Source organism: Arvicola amphibius, chromosome 15, assembly GCF_903992535.2.
Source record: "Arvicola amphibius chromosome 15, mArvAmp1.2, whole genome shotgun sequence".
Lineage (NCBI taxonomy): Eukaryota > Metazoa > Chordata > Mammalia > Rodentia > Cricetidae > Arvicola > Arvicola amphibius.
This window is the reverse complement of record NC_052061.1, coordinates 27,274,973-27,291,276: the sequence shown is the minus strand read 5'-3', so window position 1 is coordinate 27,291,276 and position 16,304 is coordinate 27,274,973. Positions and strand designations below refer to the sequence as shown.

Below are 16,304 nucleotides of genomic sequence, written 5' to 3'. Positions count from 1 at the left end.
GTATTTCATAATATAGAAACACAAGAGTCACTGCCAAATTCCTTCTATGAAGCTACAGTTACCCTGATACCTAAACCACACAAAGACTCAACCAAGAAAGAGAATTACAGGCCAATCTCACTCATGAACATTGACGCAAAAATTCTCAATAAAATACTGGCAAACCGAATCCAAGAACACATTAGAAAAATTATCCATTACGATCAAGTAGGCTTCATCCCAGAGATGCAGGGCTGGTTCAACATACGAAAATCTATTAATGTAATCCATCATATAAACAAACTGAAGGAAAAAAACCATATGGTCATCTCATTAGATGCTGAAAAAGCATTTGACAAAATTCAGCACCCTTTTATGATAAAGGTCTTGGAGAGATTAGGGATACAAGGGTCATTCCTAAATATAATAAAAGCTATTTACAGCAAGCCGACAGCTAACATCAAATTAAACGGAGAGAAACTCAAGGCTATCCCACTAAATTCAGGAACACGACAAGGCTGTCCACTTTCTCCTTATCTCTTCAATATAGTGCTTGAAGTTCTAGCAATAGCAATAAGACAACATAAGGGAATCAAGGGGATTCAATTTGGAAAGGAAGAAGTTAAACTTTCATTATTTGCAGATGATATGATAGTATACATAAGCGACCCCAAAAACTCCACCAAAGAACTCCTACAGCTGATAAACTCCTTCAGTAACGTGGCAGGATACAAGATCAACTCCAAAAAATCAGTCGCCCTCCTATACACAAAGGATAAGGAAGCAGAGAGGGAAATCAGAGAAGTATCACCTTTCACAATAGCCACAAATAGCATAAGATATCTGGGAGTATCGCTAACCAAGGAAGTGAAGGATTTATTTGACAAGAACTTTAAGTCTTTGAAGAAAGAAATTGAAGAGGATACCAGAAAATGGAAGGATATCCCCTGCTCGTGGATTGGGAGGATCAACATAGTAAAAATGGCAATTCTACCAAAAGCAATCTATAGATTCAATGCAATCCCAATCAAGGTCCCATTAAAATTCTTCACAGAGATTGAGAGGACAATAATCAACTTTATATGGAAAAACAAGAAACCCAGGATAGCCAAAAAAATCTTATACAATAAAGGTACTTCTGGAGGCATTACCATCCCTGACTTCAAACTCTATTACAGAGCTACAGTATTGAAAACGGCTTGGTATTGGCATAAGAACAGAGAAGTTGACCAATGGAATCGTATAGAAGACCCGGATCTTAAACCACAAACCTATGAACACCTGATTTTTGATAAAGGAGCCAAAAGTACACAATGGAAGAAAGAGGGCATCTTCAACAAATGGTGCTGGCATAACTGGATGTCAACCTGTAGAAGAATGAAAGTAGATCCATATCTATCACCATGCACAAAACTCAAGTCCAAATGGATTAAAGACCTCAATATTAATTTGAACACATTGAGCTTGATAGAGGAGAAAGTGGGAAGTACTCTACAACAAATGGGCACAGGGAACCGTTTCCTATGCATAACCCCAGCTGCACAGACTTTAAGGGCAACATTGAATAAATGGGACCTCCTGAAGTTGAGCAGCTTCTGTAAAGCAAAGGACATTGTCACTAAGACACAAAGGCAGCCTACTGACTGGGAAAAGATCTTCACCAACCCTGCAACTGACAAAGGTCTGATCTCTAAAATATATAAGGAACTCAAGAGACTAGACGGTAAAATGCCAATTAACCCAATTAAAAAATGGGGTGCTGAACTGAACAGAGAATTCTCAACAGAAGAAGTTCGAATGGCCAAAAGACACTTAAGGTCATGCTCAACCTCCCTAGCTATCAGGGAAATGCAAATCAAAACAACTTTGAGATATCATCTTACACCTGTCAGATTGGCTAAAATCCAAAACACCAATAATAACCTTTGCTGGAGAGGTTGTGGGGCAAGGGGCACACTCATCCATTGCTGGTGGGAATGCAAACTTGTGCAACCACTTTGGAAAGCAGTGTGGCGGTTTCTCAGGAAATTCGGGATCAACCTACCCCAGGACCCAGCAATTCCACTATTGGGAATCTACCCAAGAGATGCCCAATCATACAACAAAAGCATATGCTCATCTATGTTCATAGCAGCATTATTTGTAATAGCCAGATCCTGGAGACAGCCTAGATGCCCTTCAGTGGAAGAATGGATGAAGAAACTGTGGAATATATACATGCTAGAATACTACTCAGCGGTAAAAAACAATGACATCTTGAATTTTGCAGGCAAATGGATGGAAATAGAAAACACTATTCTGAGTGAGGTAACCCAGACCCATAAAGATGAACATGGGATGTACTCACTCATATTCGGTTTCTAGCCATGATTAAAGGACATCGAGCCTATAAGTTTGGGATCCTTGAGAAGATAATAAGAAGGTGAACTCCCAAAAAAGATATAGTAATCCTCCTGGATAATGGAAGTAGACACGATCGCCAGGCAAAATTGGGAACTTGAGGGTTGGGCAAGACTGGGCCAAGGGAAGATGGGGAGAGAAAAGTGTGAAGGGGAGAATGGGGGGAGCTCGGAGGAATGGGGTGCTTGGGATATAGGAAGGGTGGATATGAGAGCAGGGAAGCATATATCTTAATTTAAGGAGCTACCTGAGGGTTGTCAAGAGACTTGACCCTAGAGGGGTTCCCAGGTTTCCAGGGAGACGCCCCCAGTTAGTTCCTTGGGCAGCTGAGGAGAGGGAGCCTGAAAAGGCCAGTTCCTATAGCCATACTGATGAATTTCTTGCATATCACCATAGAACCTCCACCTGACGATAGAGGAAGAAAATGACAGAGCCCCACCTTGGAGCACCGGACTGAGCTCCCAAGGTCCTGATGAGGAGCAGAAGGAGAGAGAACATGAGAAAGAAAGTCAGGACCGTGAGGGAACCTCCAGCTGGCTACAGATGGGGAAGGTGACTGAGCCCCACATTGGAGCACTGGACTGAGCTCCCAAGGTCCCGATGAGGAGCAGAAGGAGCGAGAACATGAGGGAGAAAGTCAGGAACGAGAGGGGTGCGTTCACTCATGGAGACGGTGGGACAGAACTAATGGGAGATCACCAACTCCAGTTGGAATGGGACTGATGGATCATGCGACCAAACCCGTCTCTCTGAGTGTGGCCAACAGCGGGGGCTGACTGAGAAGCAAAGGACAATGGCTCTGGGCTCTGATTGTTCTTCATGGACGGGCTCTGTGGGAGCCTTCTCAGCTTGGTCGATCACCTTCCTGGACCTGGGGGGAGTTGGGAGGACCTTGGTCTTAGCATAGAGTGGGGAACCCTGATGGCTCCTTGGCCTTGAGAGGGAGGGAGGGGAGGTATGGGTGGAGGGGAGGGGAGGGAAGGGGGAGAAGGAGGGGAGAGAAGGGGGAGAAGGAGGGGAGGGAGGGGGGAGGAGGAGGGAAGGAGATGGAAATTTTTAAATATAAAAAAAAATAAAAGTATAAAAAAAAAATAAAGGAGAAATTGTAATCAAGATCTCAGTGCCCACTGGCTGGCAACTAAAGCAGGAGACAAAATTGCACGGTGATTATTATTGTCTTATATAGTCCCTTTGCAGAAAAATATACTTTGTGAGGGAGTATTTGATAGTATAGATAACACTGTAGCTTTCAGCACTTTATTAAAGGAAAATTGTAAATCACATTTGGTTGAAAAATAAGAGAAAACACTTTTACAGGATTGATTCTGGAGCCGATGTCTCTATTATAACTATGGAAAATTGGCACCTGGAATCACCTGTTGTTGTTTTTAATTAAGTCTTTATATTCTATTTTATCAATAAAGATTTGGGAGCCAGAAAAAAAAAAAAAAAAAAAAAAAGAAGATCCCCAAACTGACTGACACTATCTATCCCAGTCCCTTCAAAGACCTATTGCCACTATAATACTACTAAATTATTTATGGATATCTATACTCCTGATCCTGGGTTACACACTCCAAACTTAAAACAACACCACAACCAAGATTCTGTCTTAATTGGTTTGCTATGAATCCTGGGTATGAATTTGTCTCAAATGCTCTCATTGTGACTCAGTTATCCCTTGTCATGGTTAAGAACCTGCCTACCGGACTGTAATTGAGAAAGGGTCACCATAACAGCAGTGCCACTGGGAAATGCCCAGTGAAAAACTGTTACATCAGGACACAAGTGAGGAAGAGAAATGAGCCATGTTTTGCTGGGTCCACATTGGCAGTTTGAATAAGAATGGTGCTCACAGTCTCATATATTTAAATGATTAGTCACCAAGGAGTGGCACTTGTGTTAGAAAGACTAGGAGGTGTGGCCTTGGTGAAGGAAGTGTGTTGGCTGGGTATGGGCTTTGAGGTTTAAAAAGTTCATGCCAAGCCCAGTATTTTTCTCACTCTGTCTTCCTTCCAGATCAGGATGCAAGTTCTCAGTCCCATGCCTACATTCCTGCCACCATGATATTCACAGATTAATCCTCTGAAACAGTAAGTAAGCCCTCAATTAAATACTTTCTTTTGAAATAGTTTCTTTAATAATGGTGTCTCTTGACAGCAGCAATAGAGCAGTAACTAAGCTCCAGTGTGTAGCCTCTTCAGTAGGATAATGAACGAATTCATATTATTATCCTCAAGCAACACTGGTAACAAAAAGAGGAAACCCCTGCTGTGCAGCACTAGAACGATGATGATTTAGATTTAACGCAACTTGATTTTGATATTCTAAGCCTAGGAGACCATCGCTCATCTTCCATTGTTCCACGGGATAAAGAACATCAGTTATGGGGACTGTGTGGTGGGTGACATCATTGATCATACCTGTCCATGGAGAGCTGAGCTACCAGGGTAACGTCTGTATTGTCAGCAGCAGGCTCGAACTCATAGTGCAGGAAGTACAGGTGGGTTCGGTGAACAGTGAAGCGTTCTCGCCGGAATTCATAACACAAGTCATCCTCATCCAGCTCTGACAGCTGCTTCTGAAGCTTCAAAGGAAGAAAAAGGTTTGGACATAGGAGGAAAGGCACCAAGTGACCCAGGAGCCTGCCTGCAGTTGTCTGTCCTTCCTGTGCTGGTAGTTTAACAGAAAGGACTCCTATATTATTTCCTGAGCCATTACTCTAGCTTCAAAGGGTGATCAGAAAGGCAGGCACCTTCTCCATATGAGAGATGAGCCCCCTTGTGGCCAAGAGAGACAGTGATGCTCACTGACAGAGCCCACACAAAATTCTCACAAATAAAACAGAGGGTTTTCTGGGGCAAGTTAGTCAAATGGTGATCTAGTTTCAACTAACCCAAAGAAGATACTTCTAGATGAGGAAATCCCAAATGTGAAAGTTTCTGAGTGACCTGATGCTTTTGTCTTCCTGGAACTACATACTTCAATAAGGTATAGGAGAGAAGAATCAAGCAAATGCATTAATGACACAAAACTGTCCATTTATTATTTAAATTTAATTTAATCAGGACAACCTCTTTCTCTTTTACTTTTTCTAAGGAAAGTCTGTCTTTATTAGTAGAATATTATCTTTAATTCTACTCCTTTCTCCTAGCTCACCTAACATGCTAACAAGGAACTCAGACTTTGTATGGCTACAGATGTCCAACCTACTATATCTCCTTTCTGGTAAACCCCATAGTACCACTACCATGCAAATGATGATGTCTGCTTAACAGAATCAACAGCTGAAATCTCAGAGTACCTGACAAAAAGTATTTATGTTCTGGCAACACACTAACTATAGTGATAGAAAGGGATTAGGATATGTGGGCAGAGTGGGGTAAGTGGCTTGGCAGACCTACATCATCACTGTGATGTGTGATGTTTACCTGAGTGCACACATTTGTGATGCTCTGCAAGCTTTGGGCAGAGAAGACTCAGTACATGCAGTTTGTATTTCAATAAAATTAAGCTTAAAAATAATAATTTCCGAAGGATCGCTCAGATGATTCTGATTTTTGTCCTATTACCTCAGCCTTCTCTATCACATAATATCAGATATTTGAATATAGATTAAAGTTTACATGGCTGGACTTACTAGCCTGTCTGAAAGCAATAGACTGGTTTTCAAAAAAATGCGTCTTTTTTAAATCTCAAAACTGATAGCATAATTCACAAGAAAGCACATTAACCTGCTTCTCTCAGTTCCCCTCCACCACTGAAGACCATTGCGCCTCCGTATTATTTCTCAAGAGAGGAGCTGTGGCACACATGCCCCTGTAAAGTAAAAGATATCATTACTCCTCTGCTACTTCCTCTCTGCATCATGGCCTCACTTTGTACAGTGTACTAAAGCTGTGAGTCTGTTTCTCTGTCCTTGAAATCTAGGCTGAACTTGGAATAGTCTTTTGGTGCTAGAATTCAAGGGAGGTCATATCCTCCTCTGCTGAGGCTAGACTTCAAGAAGCAACAACGTGTGTTTTTCTACCACAGCCAGGAGACAAGGCTCAGGCTAGCCTGATAGGAGAGGACAGACACTTATGACCAATACATATACTTTCCTTAGTTGCCCAGAAAATGTGAGCAAACCCAGCTAAATTTGGCAAGTTGTTCTAACAAACACTTCTTGTAGAACACTGAGCTACGGCTTGTGAACAATAGGTAACAGATAATATGGTATTAGCACTTAATGTGAGGCATGTTTCATTATGGGACCTGATAAATCTAAGGAAAGTTTCAGCTCCTCAGCCCTGTTTGGTAATTGCTCATAGTTCACCAGATGGTTTTATATAGCCCAGATGTAGCCACACCTTTCCAAATGCTCAGCTGATTAGCTGAGATCTAATGGTCTGAAACACTTTTGGCCACCTAACTAATATAATACCAGGAGGAGGAATAGAATGCTCACTCTATCAATGAGTCTATGTACCACAGGACACCTTCTGATATACATAATTAGACCTGAAGATCTCTGGTGACAAGCAAAGAAACCTGTCCTACGCATCATTTCAACCCTTTCTGCAGGCTCTCCATTAGTGCTTCTCAGACTTGCTTTTCTCTCCGCCTTTCTATGACTTCCTTGGGCATCACATTTTTGGCAAAGTCTTCCCTCAATGGACTCTTTTTCCACCCCTCTGTATCTTACTTTTGAAATGGCTTAGATGTTCATTTTCTGTGAGACCACTACAGGCCCTTCCAGTACAGATGTTCCATTTCTTCTTTAGACTTGAAGAGTTGATCCCAAACTCCATTAGGCACTTGTCAATTTGAACTGCAATTACTTAAAGATATCCCTTACAAGATGGTCCCCCACTGTATGCCTAGTGCATAGCAGAATGCCCAATAGTTATATGTTGCAAGAATAAAAAAGATTTGGTGAGCACAAGATGAACACCATCACTGTGCTGGCCTGTCCTCCAATTTTCCTTTGTTTCCTCTAATTTTATTCATATAAAGTAATAAATAGTTAAGCCTATTATTTTCACTATTTTCATTCAAAGGTCTTTGATGGCAGACCAAGTTTTAGGGAGCAAGCAGATGCATAGCATGTGCTTATCTGCACAGGTGCTCATCCCCTTCTGAATACTCTGAGGGAGATCCTTGTAAATCTCACCTACAGCTGAGAAAGTAGCTTCAAATTCCTAAGGTCCCTTAGACAGGTCACACCTGGGTCCATGTGTACCCATCACTCTATAGGGAAGATGCTAATTTGGTCTCAGATAAAGATTCTGATAAAGTGCAGAGTCTAAGGTCACAGGTTAGATCCCTCCTCCCCTCCCCCTCAGGTGAGTGGGTGGCTTCTTTTTAACTTTTCTGAAGTCTGATTTCCTCAAGTATAAGGTGGGAAACAGTAAAGATCCCCTACATCCACACAAGGGATGATGCACATGCAGCATCTCTTGGAGTGAGGGCTTGGAGGGAGGGGTGATTCATTCAACATCACCTGTTAACACCATTAGGAAAGAAGGTAAACCCCTGAAGACAACTTTGGGCAAGGTTAGGGAGAAGGTTCAGGGGTTAGATGAGCCAGGGTGTCTGCCCTCCTGATTTTATGTGTGTGTGTTTGTGTTTGTGCGTGCGTGCACATGTGGAAGATAGCCTCAGGAACAATTAACCAGGATTTTTGAGGTCTGTCTCTCACTGGGATGTGGCATTTGCTGATTTTGCTAGGCAGGTCAACAAGTAAGCTATTGGCCTGTTTCTGACTCCTTAGCACTGGCATTAAAGGTGTATGTCACACACCTGGCTTTTTACACGGCTACAGAATCAAACTCATCATGCTTGTATTGTAAGCACCCTAAGGGCTAAATCATGTAACAACTCTTTCTGTCCCACCAGCTCCCAAATAATGACAGAGATTAATTATTAATTATGAAAGTATGGACTTAGCTTAGGCTTGTCTGTCTAGCTCTTATAATTTAAATTAACCTGCTTTTATTAATCTATGTTGTACAATGTGGCTTTTTACCTTTCTTTCATTCTATATGTACAGCTCCCTCCATGTCTCATTGGTGCCTTCTCTGTGCCTTGATTATCTCCTACTTTCTCTCTCTCTTCCACACTGTAGTTGAACAGTTTCCAGTTCAGAAAAGAAACATTTGCAAATTCCCTGAAGGAATATGTTTGGCTTTGTCTCCCTTTGGTTTTGCTTTGTGGCTTTAATATACTGAAAAAGGCACATGGTTTCTGCTTTTGTGGAGGGAAGGGGAAAGTATGTATGGATGTTCGTATGTGAGCTTTCGAGACTCACATCTTCCTTTGATGAGTTTTTAAACAAGTATCTTAATTTATATGGCAAGATTATTACTGACAACACAATGATATGTATGGGGTGTTTACTTCTCTTTATATGGACCAATGGAAAGAACTTATCAAGTTAATGGCTCTAGGAAATACTTTCTAAATCACCCATAGAATGAATTCTAAAGGCAAGAGCTATACCCTATTCAAATTAGAACCCCTAAACCCAGGACACCCCAAACACCTTAAAAGCTATAAAAGCCTTCGTTGGTATCAATTACTTCATGCTAAGAAAGGGAGTGACAATCAAGGAAAATGACTCTAGAACTACCAAGGTGTAGCTTGCTCTAGCAGAGAGGGCTGGGATGCAGTTCTGGAGCACCCATGTTCTCTTTTATGAAATTCATGGTATCAGTAGTGTGTGATTCATACAAAGCCAAGTTCACAGATGACCATCAGTGTGATGGCCTAGGAGGTATTATTGTCTGGATACCACACAAATATGCTAAGACAGATCTGCCTGTGAGACTTCAGGGTACCCATGTTCATAGTACCTTTACTATCACCACCATGGGACGCACCTAACACGGCTATGAATAGAATGCCTGCTCAGTGCTGAGTGTTGGGTGCCAAGTTAATGTTTTGGGGTGCACTGCCTCACATTTTAAATCCCTTAGCACACATCTCTTTTTCAAAGGAGAAAACCTATGCCCTCCCTCTTCGAATGTCCAGCCAGGAACACTTCACACTACAGTACAATTACTTCTTCCACAGAATGGATAGGAGCTTCAAATGGAATGGTAGAAAACATAATATGCCTTGAACAAAGCATGCCATTAAAAAAAGAAAAAAATTGCATATATATATATAAAGGTCCCAGCAAAAAAGAAGAGAAAGAAATAAAGAAAAGAAATAAAGAAAGAAATCCACTAAAAATCAGCTGAGGAAAACATAAGGTTAACAAAAATGTTCTGTGAGTGATGGATTCAAAGATAAATTTTATTGCTTCTATATATCTTCCTGTAGTTAGCAAATTCTCTGCAATTTTCCCAAATGAGCTAATGCATGCAGGAGTGCTTTGTAAAGTGAAAACTGTTGCATGGACTTAAACAATGAATGTGATTGCATTACTTACTTTTTCAAATTCTAATATTGGCTGGCTTATTGTTGTATGTGTGGCTGATGTTGTCTCAAGAGGAAAATACCAGTTGCTTCAATGCAGTGTTTTCTTCACCCAGTGACTGGGCAATGTCCCCAGGGAGACACTGGGCTGAAGGGAGTGCTTTCATTAACAGGCCTGAAGGCTACTGCACCCTGTTTTCTAGCCACAGAAGAAAATAGGACTCCCGCCAAGTGAGTAAAAGAAACAAAAGATGTATTTCTTCTAAGATAAAATACATTTTCTAAATTGTTTCTTTGGGCAACCAGCTGAGGCACAGGCGAAATTTGACTCAAGAAAATGGTCCTTTAAGCAGTTTGCAGTTCTGTTCTGCCTTTCTATCCCGAAGGACAATGCTCTAGACTAGCTTTGAGCTGCCTGAAATGATGGCTGGACATGCCTGAGGGTTCAGCGGAAGTGTGCTCCCAGCTCTGGAGAAAGGGACTTCTGTTTACAGCAGGGTGAAGAAACAGTGACATTATGGAGATATGTGAAAACCAGAGCCAGATAACCCCAACCCTCATTTTCTATGTGATCTTAAACACGCTGCATTTCAACAATAGAACAAAGAGTTTGGGCTTCACAAAGCATCTTTGGAAAATCAGTAAGTTACTTGGAGTAGGTCTGGCAGGTTCTCCCATTTAATCCTCAAACCAGTCCCACGTATTAGGGTGCCTCTCAGTCCTTCGTTTTTGATGAAGGCTTTACAATCTGGAAGGTTCAGCCACATGTTCAAGGTTTTATAATCAGTGAACACAGCAGCAGGTACTGAACTTAAGGACTTTTCGCTGAGCTTCTGGAGTCACCATGTCACTATCACGTAAAGACTTTTTTGGTTTTTTCTAGCTCTAATTATTCAGTTAGATGGTTCTGTGGCTATGCAGCAGTGATATTCCTCTGGTAGCTGCCTAGGCGGAGTTAATTTGGCTTCCTCTTTCAGGCATTCTAAATTCTAAGGAAAAGTCACATCAAGGGTTGGGCTTGATGGTACAATGGGTAAGGGAGAGGACTTCAAGTTTGAGGCAAGCCTGGGCTACATAGTGAGACAATGTTGCAAGGGGGGAATAGTTAAAGTGGGCTTAAATAATGAAGTTGTTAACTGCTAAGAAATCCTTCCCTTAAGTTCACACATCAAATCTGGGGCTTTCAGCTAATAAGAGAATAGCCTTACTTTTTAACTCTGTGCATTATCTTATACAAAAGATATGGATTATTATGGTGCTTAAACTGCAGCAAGTATGCAACAATGGAATCTCAACAATATGGTTGACTAAAGATTTGCATATCTAATCTATGTGGCCATCTCTAAATACATGCACATGAGCAACACTAAAATAAATGTGGACTCAGAATGTTGTGTATGCAACACACACATAAACTATTAAAAGTACAGAAGAGGTCATGAAACTGAGAATGAGGAGGACAGGGGAAAGGGAAGAGTAGGAGGGGAATAAGAATGGAAATGATAATTATACTGTGTGGGTAAAAGGGCCAAGGACATGACACAAGACTAGGGCCCAGGGAAGAAACACTGCCCCTAGCTTGAACCCAAGTAAAAAACTAAGGAAAACAAAACAAAACAAAACAAAACAAAAGTAAAACCACCAATCCCTAAGCTTCAAGAACAGGCCACAAAATCCCACCAATCCTTGAGCTTTCCCCAAGATAAGGATATATATAATCCTTCAATCCTCTCAAGAAACTCTATATATATTCTGTCTTCTGCTCAGTTCTCTGCTGATTCTCACCCAAGCAGAAGCAGCCAGCCTCCTGGGTTTTTCCCTCCCAATAGTCTCTGTGTAAAGTTTGTTGTGTGGTATGACTTTGTGGCATTACTTGGCTCCTGACACATGCACTTTAGAGCTTAACACTTGCGCTGGAGAATGCCCTGACCCTGCCACCAGAGCAGAGCTGTAACACTTGCATTGGTGAAGCCTTTTCCCTAAGAGCTATAATACTTGCATTACATACTATACTCTTGTTTAAAATTATATATATATATATATATATATATGCATATATATATATTATAAACAATATCAGCAAACTCCAACAGGAATATATACACATTAGAGTACTACTCAGCGGTAAAAAACAATGACATCTTGAACTTTGCATGCAAATGGATGGAAATAGAAAACACTATTCTGAGTGAGGTAAACCAGACCCAAAAGGATGAATTTGGTATGTACTCACTCATCTGTGGATTCTAGCCATAAATAAAGGACATTGAGCCTATAATTCCTGATCATAGAGAAGCTAAATAAGATGAACCCAAAGGAAAACATGTAGTTATCCTCCTGGATATTGGAAGTAGACTAGATTGTCAGGCAAAAATTGGGATCTTGGGGGTGGGAGTGGGGTGGTGGTAAGGGGTGATGGGGAGATGTGGATAGAAAAGGGAGGAGGGGAGGATGGGGAGACCCTGGGGGAATGGCATGGTTGGGATAGAGGAAGGGTGGATAGGGGTGCAGGGAAGAAAATATCTTAATTAAGGGAGTGATTTTAGTGTTAACAAGAGACTTCACTCTAGGGGGGAGGGGTCCCAGGTATCCATGGAGATGTCCCCAGCTAGTTCCTTGGGCAGCTGAGGAGAGGGAGCTTGAAATGGCCCTTTCCTATAGCCATACTGATGAGTATCTTGCATATCACCATAGAAGCTTCATCTGGCGATGGATGGAGATAGAGACAGAGACTCACACTGGAGTGCAGGACTGAGCTCCCAAGGCCCAAATGAGGAGCTGAAGGAAGGAGAACATGAGCAAGGAAGTCAGGACCACGAGGAGTGCCCCCACCCACTGAGACTGCGGGGCTGGTCTAATGGGAGCTCACCAAGGCCAGCTCGACCGGGACTGAAAAAGCATGGGGTCAAACCGGATTCTCTGAACGTGTCGGACAATAAAGGCTCACTGAGAAGGCAAGAACAGTGGCACTGGGTTTTGATCCTACCGCATGTACTGGCTTTTGGGGAGCCTAGTCTGTTTAGATGCGCACCTTCCTGGACCTAGATGGAGTGGGTTGGACCTTGGACTTCCTGCAGGGCAGGGAACCCTGACTGCTCCTTGGACTAGAAAGGGAGAAGGAGGGAAGTTAAGGGAGGGGGAGGGAAATGAGAGGTGGGGAGGAGGCAGAAATTTTTAATAATAATAATAATAATAATAATAATAATAATAATAATAATAATATAGGAAGCAATATATTTGTAACTACTTCTAGGAGGTCAGGATCCAGGGACACAGACACATGCCCTGAATGAAGACTATCTGCTCTCTATAAAAAGCCCTTCTGTGTTGGAGAGTTCCTCAGGTGGAATTTTGAGGGGGTATCTTCCTTTATTTTCTGAGGGTCGGCCCTGAAATAACTAGATTTCATCTCCACCCACTCCTATCTCCTGCGTATTGGCTTTTAAGTGGTGAGCAGATGGACTTGGATCTAGTAGACAGCTGTGGAAGACAGTGCATGCATTATTTAAAGTAGCAGGGACATTCTTTGCTCACCAGTACCCACACTGTTTTTTTCTGGGCACACAGCTGGGCTGTATTTCCAGCTTCTGGCATTTGGGCAGATAGGCTTGTAGGGCTACCACTTTTGAGTCTCACTTAGACACAAATATCATGTTCTTTTCTCGGCTGAAAGCCAGAATCAAAGAGTTCCCGAGAGAAATTTAGGACTTCATGGAAGGCAGAGACAAGACAGGAAGTGGTTTGCTCCTGAACCTGGAGAAAAGTCACATACCAATTACAAAAACTCACTTGGATTTTCAGTGCAGGATGTTGAAGCATGCTATAGTTGTTGGTATTGCCTTACAAGGCACACCCTGCCTAACAAGAAAATAATCAAGACAAAGTTCAATAGACAAAGAAGGAATCTCTGAAGCCACTTGAGAATTCTTTCATTCTGATATCTTAGAACAACACATAACATATTAATGGGTAAGCTAACAATAGGAATATTGCTCATGCTTCCAAATTACTTTGTCTTTAAGTGGAATTCATATCCACTATTTGTTTTCCCTTAATACTTATATGAGGTGGTAAGGATATGTCCTGCTGCTCTCAGATTAAAGATAAGAAAATGAGGAGGGCTTAGTGGATAGCTCAGTGAGTAAAGCATTTATTTACCACACAAGCACATGGGCCCGAGTACTATATCAAAGCTAGAAATTGATGGTGCCCATCTGTAACCTCACTGCTGAGGGTCAAGAGAGGTTGCTCCTTCCCACTCCAGGTCCAGTGAGAGATTTTGTTCCAAAAAATGAAGGTGGAAAATAACAGAGAAGGATATCCAGATATCCAGAGTGTATCACTGGCCTACACAAGGACACACACACACACTCACAAACACACAAACACACACACACACACACACACACACACACACATGCACGCACGCGCGCGCGCGCGCACACACACACACACAGAGTGGGGGGTGTTGCTCCAGAGATTTTCTCAGATAGCTTGGGGCACCATACTTATTTCCTGAAATCTCATCCAAAGCTCTTCTTCCTTATGGCTTCTAAAAAGAAGTCAAGTTTTATTGGACCACAGAGACAGGGAGAGAAATATCACTAGCTCACTATTATCTGCAGTGTGTATTAGTCAATAAGTTCCAGGTACCCTGAACATTTTTACTCAGAAGACCGAACTGGAAGACACTTTCAGTCTTTCATGGAAGAGGCCATATTCAAGTGTGTTCAGTGAAGGGTTCTATCTGCAGGCCCTGATTAGACTTGGAGAAGACAGAAAAGGAAAGACATGGCCTCCTCTTTCCAAGATACCAGCATTAGCTACTCTATCACACACAATTAACAGTCTCTTATTTCATATCAATCTCTACTCTAGAGATGAACCTAAGGCCTTTGTTTCTGTATTGCAATGGACCATGTAGTCTAGAAGAAGAGGCAAAAAAGCAAGCCAGCAATTTCTATTTTGGTTGTGGTGCTGGGATTGGAATCCAGAATCTCCTAGGTGCTATGAAGGATTCTGTCACTCTGCTTCCCAGCTTGAAAGGAGTGTGATCATGAGTACAACTTGATTTGGGGGAACAGCTGCTGGTGCTACATTATTATAAGCTACCAACATGCCTCTCTTAGTTTCTTTGCTGTTTAAAATCCTCTGATAAAAAAACCACTTAAGGGATAAAAGGTTGACTTTAGTTTACACTTCCAAGTTACAATTTATCATGGTGAGGAAGTCAAGTTACCAGGAGCTTGAAGCAGCTGGTCATATGTACATAGTCAAAAGAAAGCAATGAATCCACGAAGCACCCAGCTTTATTCCCTCACTCTTACACAGTTCAGGATCCTCTATCGTGGGAATGGTACCACCCAAAGAGCGTGAGTCTTCTTATATTAGAGCAAGGATATCCCCCTAGGCATGTTGCAAGGTCTATCTATCTCCGAAGTGACTCTTGATTTTGTCAAGTCGACAGTCTGGCCATTGTACTACTTGGACTTATTTTGTCTTTTGAAGTCTATCAAGTTCATATCCTTGATTCCATTGTATAGGGAGTTACAGAAAATTTATACAAGTCATGTTAATGCCCACATATTTTTCATGAGGTAATCTTATAAGAAGATAGAGAATTACATGAGTATATGGGCATGACAACAGAAGTCAGAGTGTCAGGGAAAGTAGACTCTGTACAAGGTGGAGCTGACCCGGAATTAAAAAGCCAGCTACAAAGGTCAATCCTGTATCTAGGTATCTGCACATAAAATATCCTGATCCTAGGCTCCTCTTCTTTTCATCTCCTCCCCTAATCTACCTATCCACACAGTGATAGTGATTTTTAAGGATTTGGAGATTAACATGTTCACAGAGGGTCACAGATGGCCTTGCTCAGCCCATCTCTAGGTCCCCAGAACTGTCCATGTTGGGCTCGTTGTAACTGTGTGGCTGAAAAGCTGGTGGAATGCTGCTGACCCATGAGTAAAGTAATACATTCTGATTTTCCTCTGAGGTCTCTCTGGGGGTACAGATGCTTTCATACAAGCCATCTGCTCCTTGGCAGTGCTTGACAGAACGATGCAATAAAGTTTTATATAATTTTTTATATGTATCTTAGTTTTAACTTCTAAGTGAGGCGTGGTGATGCTACTGTCTCTTCCTCCTAGTGAGCTTAGTATCAGGGAACACAGCTTCAGAGATGGCCAGTCTATTACCTTCACAGCATAAGGGACCTGAACTTGTGAGCCTTCTTCATTTCAGAGATAATGTGATGTGAGACCTCAGAGAGGTTGGAAGGAAAGGTGTCTCACATAAGCATTTCTTTCCCAACACACATAATAAGAACTTCCCAGAGTGGTTAGTACACTGGACACCTTAACTTAGCCTTCTAAACATGGCCTTTGTGGATTAAACTGGATGACTGTTTTACAGGTGAGAAAACAGAAAACTGGAAGACACTCAAAGTCATAGGTCTTATCCAGAGCTAGATTTCTTCATCTAGCAAATGTACATTTTAGGCAAACAACTGTTACAGT

The 16,304-nt window shown here is 41.8% G+C and overlaps 1 protein-coding gene across 5 annotated transcripts in view; it reads right to left on the bottom strand.

Annotated features, from left to right (window-relative positions):
- Large1 (LARGE xylosyl- and glucuronyltransferase 1) overlaps window positions 1–16,304 on the bottom strand; it is a 533,170-nt gene that overhangs the window by 57,440 nt on the left and 459,426 nt on the right. For all 5 annotated transcript variants that reach the window (XM_038312791.2, XM_038312792.2, XM_038312793.2 and 2 more), the window contains one exon: window positions 4,803–4,966. In XM_038312791.2, coding sequence (XP_038168719.1) covers window positions 4,803–4,966 — 164 coding nt within the window. The remainder of the gene's footprint in view (window positions 1–4,802; window positions 4,967–16,304) is intronic.